The 7,042-nt window shown below is 42.7% G+C and overlaps 1 protein-coding gene across 1 annotated transcript; it reads left to right on the top strand.

Annotated features, from left to right (window-relative positions):
* Positions 1-1,559: 1,559 nt before the first annotated feature.
* Positions 1,560-6,695, top strand: LOC136446280 (uncharacterized). Its single transcript, XM_066444621.1, has 4 exons — positions 1,560-1,660; positions 3,946-4,231; positions 4,953-5,087; positions 6,057-6,695. The coding sequence occupies exons 2-3, from the start codon at positions 3,948-3,950 to the stop codon at positions 5,065-5,067; spliced, it is 399 nt and encodes a 132-aa protein (XP_066300718.1). The 5' UTR covers positions 1,560-1,660; positions 3,946-3,947; the 3' UTR covers positions 5,068-5,087; positions 6,057-6,695.
* The last annotated feature ends 347 nt before the right edge of the window (positions 6,696-7,042 follow it).

The following is a 7,042-nucleotide window of genomic DNA, read 5'->3' as shown; positions in this document are numbered from 1 at the left end:
TGAAAAAACTTTATTGATTGTATTTCACCGTATTAAATCCGAATCATAATGATGATGATGCTTCTATTCTTTATTACCCACGAGTAGGTTACTTCACTGAGTTCACTCTCTTTGTTTGACAGGCTAGCTCTTATGATTTATCAACGTGTTTTGCAAGGAACGAACTATGTTTATTAACGAACAGTACATTTTTCTTCAGCACATAGTGCATGTTTCCTGTTTGTAATAATAGTCTTTAATGCAACTTTTAAGCTCAAAGGTTAACTGCAGGTGAAAATAACAATAACGCACATGAAGAGACAGTGAACATAGAACAAGGTGTCTGATAAGCTACTGTTAACATTTTACATTCAATATTTTGTTGGGTTTGACTTGTTTGCGTACAGAGTTAAAACGTCAAGAATCCCTCTTGCCTGGCCTTGCGTTTTCAATATGAAGCATTCCTCACGTCACGCAGGTAGATTATTGTAATTACACTGACGTGACGTCAATGGAACAGGACAATGCTCCTTTTAATTTCGTCTCAGCCTCCACTAGAACATGTGTGTACTATGTGTGGAGCCAGTTGTCGACAATTTTTCCCCCCAAGTTGCTGTCGCAAACCTATCGTACGACGCATGTGAACAAACCGTAACGGAGTTGCCATGTCCGTCCGTAAGCCCCTATCTAACTGGACTCGCGGCACGTTGCCGATCTCGCTGCGACCGAGCAATTTGACAGCGCGCTCTACGAATTTCATCGATAAAAAACGATTTTATTACGCTTTGTATGGTTGTTGTCTTTTCATACGTTTTGCATGATGATATTCCTATTATATAGTCAAAGGTAACACAAATCAAATTTAGGACGCAGCGAGGTCGCCAACGTGTCGCGGGCCCAGTGATCGTGAGAGAGGGCTGGCCAATAAGGATCCAATGCAACATTTTCCGTAACAATACTGCTGTATTCTTAATTTAGATCACATACACGACTATCCCAAGACTATCATCGGTTTAAGATCGTACTACGATCGCACGATGTATGTGATCCTCCCCTTGAGTAGTATCTGTTCCTGGTGTTAGGGCAGATCTCAATCTTCCAGTTACAGGTAATGATAAGGGAACTTAATTGCTTACAGCGAACGTCACAGCAAATGGGCAATATTTACGTGCCCACGCGCCAAATACCTGCCTATCCCGTGCGTACGTGCGTACATTCTTACGTTAAATTCTAACCCACATGTTGTGACGATAATATCGAGTGTTAGAGATGTTCGTTCTTAAGGGTCGCGCAGAAAGTTCAGTTGTTGTCTCCAAACGATGTCAGTTGCACCAGTACCGGGGATAGACTAAACTATATCATAGTCGCATATAAGGAAGAGGAAAAAATTACATGAGTCAGAAGTTTTTTTTCTTTCCTTTTCTAAGAGGTGGGGACTTGTAACTTTATCTTATCATGTGTTTCCAAGTGTCACGTGCGTACTAAAAAGGTAGGTATCTGATCGAACTGATTCCTTTCAGAGCTGCAGTAGAACTTGTTGCGATGGCCCTTCCGTGCGTCATGGTATAAGTAGAGTCAGTAACAAAAGTGCTCCCATATACTCATCCCGTGCAGAAGGTACGGGATTCGTCGCTTTACAGGGTGGCTTTAGTGAGCAGTGACCAAGGAAGACACCAGAAAGGTATGTTTTTCATTTTCAAGTGGCTTCTTCGTTTAATCCAGAAATGTTACTAGTTGTGACTCCATTTGACTGACTTCTTTAAATTAATCCGATGACAAAAAAGGTCTACATTTAGTTTTAGCTATGGCAGGGTGGTTAAGGCTTGCAAAGACTGCCTAAAGATAAGATATAATTTTTATGAAGCCCTATGCCTGCATAAAGCTACCTGCAATCTTATTACCAATTTTAACAACGTTAACGTTGCTCGCGACAACTGCATAGACTTTGAGATGCTTCTTATATCTAAATGAAAAGAATTCTTATTAACAAATTTTAGCGTTGGGAAGTAAATACCTCATGCGCACTTGAAGACGAAAGAGACTTACCACATTTTTCTTTCTGTGTACGCAAGTCTTTTTTTTTTTGCATCCGACAGTGCATTTCTTCAGGATACAAGTGCCACATGTCGAGGTGTGCGTACACGGTCATTTTGTACAAACAGTTGCCTTTTTCTGTTCACCTTTTAGCAAGTACAGAATGTATGGAGTTAGATATGCAAAGGTTAGGTGTGACAGATCGTTCAGTATATGACGAGGTGCTGCCGCACCACCTGCCTCAGTGCCTGCGAAGCTGGTATGTTACGCCAAGGGCGGTTATACTGGCTGTACAGACACAGATTCAATGTAATATAAGTACACACATTTGTCTAGTTCGGGGAAACCGGACATTCGGGCCTCGAATACATCATCCGAGTTTTCTTTGCTTTGCTCATGATGAATGGAAAGGACTGTACAACTCTATCGAGGTGCCTAAACTAGCAGTATAGCACCTTCGTAACACCCACTTTCCATCAGAGGCTGCGAGCGCTGAACGACCAAAGCTTTAACAGATCACTCAACGGATGTCCTAGACAAAGAACAAATTTTGTACTTTTTATGTGTTTAGTTGTCTTCCGAACTTATACTCTTGCATATTGCATCATGTTCCAAGGATGATATCAACTGTCACATAGATCCGTTAATGTTGGTCGCTGTACGGTCGCTCAGTGATCTTCGTCTGGTGAAAAGGCGACCTAATTATACCCCTGCAGTCTCCTTGATTACCGGCATTACCACCTGCGGTGTATGTGGCTTTAATTCGCTGTTCTCGACTATAACAAAGCGGTTTTATTCTGTATTCACTTAGTCCCTGGATCAATACGTCTAAATATACAGGACAAAAGCAACCTTAGTTTTTTGCTTCTTCCGATGTGTTACCTAGCTACGAAACCAATAGCCTGTTACACAAGCTCTCGCAGTCAAGGGTTAGTAGGGGGGCTGCCGTGAGCGATTTAGTCAAATATACGAAACCAAACGATGTCATGGTTTAGCAAATCTTCCTGTGGTTCGCTGGACACATAATAAGCATAAAAGCATTTACCTGCTGAGCGATCCTTGTTGCCGTGGCATTGTGGGTACAATATCGTGTTTTGGCACATCTTGTTGTCATGTTCTCCGGATACCATGGCTCTCCGGTTCTTTGGAGACAATATCATGCTTAGCTAAACTTGTTGCCATGTAACGTTCTCCGCATACCATGGCTCTCCGGTTCTTAAGAGACAATAGCATGCTTAGCTAAACTTGTTGCCATGATTCTCTGGACACAATACAATATTTTAGCATACCTTGTTGCCATGGTTCTCTGGAGACAATATCATGTTTAAGGAAACCCTGCTGCCAAGGTCCTCTGAGGACAATAGCATGTTTTAGGAAATCCTGTTGACAAGGTTCTATGGAGAAAATATCGTGTTTTAGGAAACCCTGTTGCCATGGTTCTCTGGAGGCAATATCATGTTTTAGGAAACCCTGTTGCCATGGTTCAATGAAAACAATACCATGTTTTATAAAACCTTGTTGCCATGGTTCAATGAAAACAATACCATGTTTTAGGAAACCTTGTTGCCATGATTCACTGAAAACAATATCATGTTTTAGGAATTCTTGTTGCCATGGTTCACTGAAGACCAATTTTCTAGCAACCTCCTTGGTTCAGCAAAGTTCCTGTTGCGATATTTCGCTGAAGACAACAAGCTTCATATAACCTTGTCTCTGGAGACCATATCATGTTTTAGCAAACCCAGATGGACTTAGAAATCCAGAAATCAATACGCTTGTGGTGAGCTGTACAGTCTTAACACTTCTGTAGGATTGAGTGCACTGCTAGTTTCAACAGTAGGCGTCATTTCATCACAGTTGTCCAGAACTAGATTCCTTTCATGATAGTTCTGTCATGTCATTTCACATTTTGTTTGTTTGTCTGACGCACAGCAATGATAGACAACCGCACGATACTCAACATCCTCATCCTCGGGACTTTCTGCACCTGCATATGCGCAGTAGTGCCCGACGCCTGGGGCGCAGCCCTCCCACCGGAAATGGCTGGTGACCCTGCGGCCTTCACCCGGAAGCAGTGGGTAGAGGAGAGGCGGAACACGGTGGGGCGAGTGGTGGAAAACCCCTGCTCCCTGCCCTCGGCCGTGCGTCCGCCCGCCTGTGACTGGTGGTTGGTCCATCGGTACGCCAGGAGCCCCCGTTCGCACCAAGAGAGAGACAAGTATGTCAAATATCGTATTTTCTCAGAAGTATATAGAGTTTGCACCGTGACAACACGTGACTTGTCCGCCATGTTGGATGAATAAACCTGAAACGTAATTATTTAGTATCAACTATTTTGCCGTTTTTCTGCCAGGTGACTTGGCATTGTGAACAAACGGATTCTCCACAAGTCACATACGCTAAAGTGCAATACTGTAAATGCATTTAAGTTCGCTTAGGTTTTATTTCGCGCTAAAGGGAGTAAAGGAGTTTTCGCGGTGTTTTTTTTTAAGTTCGCGCCAGCGCTATAGTCACATACTGCTACAGTATTGAACAAAAATGTTCGCGGTGGTTTTAAGTTCGCGGTGAAATGGTCTACGCCTACATAAAAACACTTTCTTGAACTGAAATTAGAAGATTTTGTATAATATGCCTGTCAAAAACCCCTTGCCATGGCAACACTGATTTTACTGAACAAAACATTTTGGGGTCATTTTTGACCCCGTTCAGTCATTTTAGGCGCAAAAATAGGTTCGGGTCTATGAGGGTTAAGACCCTGACTCCTTCCCCTTACCTATAGCCACGGTCCCGGTGGCCATGCAGTTGAATACTATTTTGGCCCTTTGGAAACTGTCTTGCCACCGGTAGATCTGCTGGGCCGATTAACCACGGCGTCGTCTTGACTGAATACATGTATATAAGAATTACGCTGATTAAAAATGTTGTTCCTTTCCTTTTAGCATCTACACGCCAAGGTCGTCACCGGCTTTCAGCTACCTCCTGGGAGGGCCGAGGCACGTCAGCAGCCGGCGCCCCACCGCCCAGAGGCCCGCCTACTTCAGGAGCGGAGTGTGACCTTCCAGCAACGGGAACAGGTAAGCCACCAACTCTGTTAGTGTAGGCACGTGCCTTCAGTAATGAAATGAAAAATGAAATGTGACTCACGTCCCTGAAGGGATCTTGAGTATAATGTCAGGACTGTTTACCTCCATGACATTTTTCGTGTGTGCGTGTTTGTCTGTTCGTTTGTTTGTTTGTTTACTTGCTTGTTTGTGTGTCAGTCTCTGTCTCTGCCTCTGTCATTTTCTCTGCGTGTCTTTCTGTCTGTCTACTTGTGTTTCCGAATATTTGTTGTCAGAATAATTCATGCTAAGTTATGGATGGATTGTGACGATATCTAGTATGTGGGTAGGTCGTGTTCTGTATTGCGGCCTCGCCACGACGTGCGCACTTAGCAAAGCACCCTTGCAATTAGTGACACCTACTCTTCTCGATAAGTGTTGTGGGGTTTTGTTGTACATGCAGAAGTTTGGTGCTTGAGGTTTACCCCTGAAACTCCCTTGTGCACTTGGCCGCTTGCATTATGTCATCATCCGAAATGAGGAAGGCAATCCATCACAACATGTAATGGCGAAATTGAAACATGCCTAAAAGTCTGTGAATCTGTGGAAATCTCCTGATATTGAACCCATCATCGAATTCCTATTGTAATAAGCCTAGGGACGTACGTACAACGGTGCATTCGATACCATGTTGGTACGTTGGTACGTTGTTGAAGAGGGACACCGAGATGGCGGGCAGTGTTTGTTGACACGCCAGCCTTATAACTGATGTGACAATAAGCCATTTCACTGTTCCAAGTGCGCATGTGCAGTCGGGATGCATTATGGTCTATGCCAAAGTTGAAGATTTAATTAATGCCCAAATATGTGTTGTTGTTTTTTTAGTGAGTAACATCCAGATTTAGATTCCTTCTCTTGTAAACACTTACAACTGGTATAGAAGTTTCAATTGGTCTTCGATATGCATTCAATTCTACTTTTGCTTTCTTTCTTTCTTTTCAGATGTGGATTCAGCTGGATAGCCTGGCCATGCGTGTGCCGGTCATGAATGAAGACAACGCGACAGACCTCAGTTCCAAACACGCACGTTTTGAGAAATCAAAAAATTAACGAGGAGGAATCCGGAAGACAATGGCGTCTATAGATTTAGTAGATTGCACTGATGTTGGCACTAAGGAGTATTTCATTTGTCTCTCTCAGGACATGCAGGTTCTAAAAGTAAAACCTTGAATAAAACTGGGATAAATAGAACTGGGAACAGTAAAGCATGATGAGCTTTCTTACGATATTTGACTTCACCCTTTGCTACATTCAGCAGAGGAGTCTATTGTTACCACTATATCTACACAAAACCACGCCTTTTGACCTAGAAAAAACACACAGAAAGTATTACGTACATTTAGCTTTACTCCAGATACCCAGACAATATACAATTTATTTCTATCCTCTATACGGAGACCCAATATTGTACAAGCAGTTCGTAACACCAGTAGTAACAGGGGGAACTTCGTATATGACTTACAACGTTCTCCACATTATGGATACTGCTCAACCTGGGTTTGAGCCAGAACTGACTCTTATCGTTGCAAGCTACAGTAACTAAGCAATAAAATCAAGACAAAGGAAAGCACAAGAATATAATTTCAGTGGAATAGCAAACTACTGGAAGCTACATATACAACCTACTAGTTTTAGAAAAGTTCAAAGCCCACAGTATACTAAAATCGGCCGCTGAAAGTTATACCGAGCATACATGTACGTCCGTAAATCAGCGCGTGCGTTGTATGTAAATACCTGAGAGACAAGATGAACCCAAAAGATAATTTTCTTTAGAACCCCGCTCATCTAGTAATAAGTATTGCTTGATTCGCTTCATTTGTGATCTTAGTTTTCCCTTCAGGGTGTTGCGTCGAAATTGATTCTGTTTCTAGCCGAGCAGCCATGGAATGGACGAGGAATGTGCAGAGTAATAAACAGGAATTGTTGGA

Source organism: Branchiostoma lanceolatum, chromosome 12 (genome assembly GCF_035083965.1).
Source record: "Branchiostoma lanceolatum isolate klBraLanc5 chromosome 12, klBraLanc5.hap2, whole genome shotgun sequence".
In the NCBI taxonomy this organism is placed as follows: Eukaryota; Metazoa; Chordata; class Leptocardii; order Amphioxiformes; family Branchiostomatidae; genus Branchiostoma; species Branchiostoma lanceolatum.
Note: the sequence above shows the minus strand (reverse complement) of the source record. Positions and strands in the feature narration are given on the sequence as shown.

Excerpts from the sequence above, each read along its gene's own strand:
- LOC136446280 (XM_066444621.1), top strand. The coding sequence starts at position 3,948 with ATGATAGACAACCGCACGATACTCAACATCCTCATCCTCGGGACTTTC. Across the intron at positions 4,232-4,952 it reads TCGCACCAAGAGAGAGACAA|CATCTACACGCCAAGGTCGT; the intron begins GTATGTCAAATA and ends CTTTCCTTTTAG.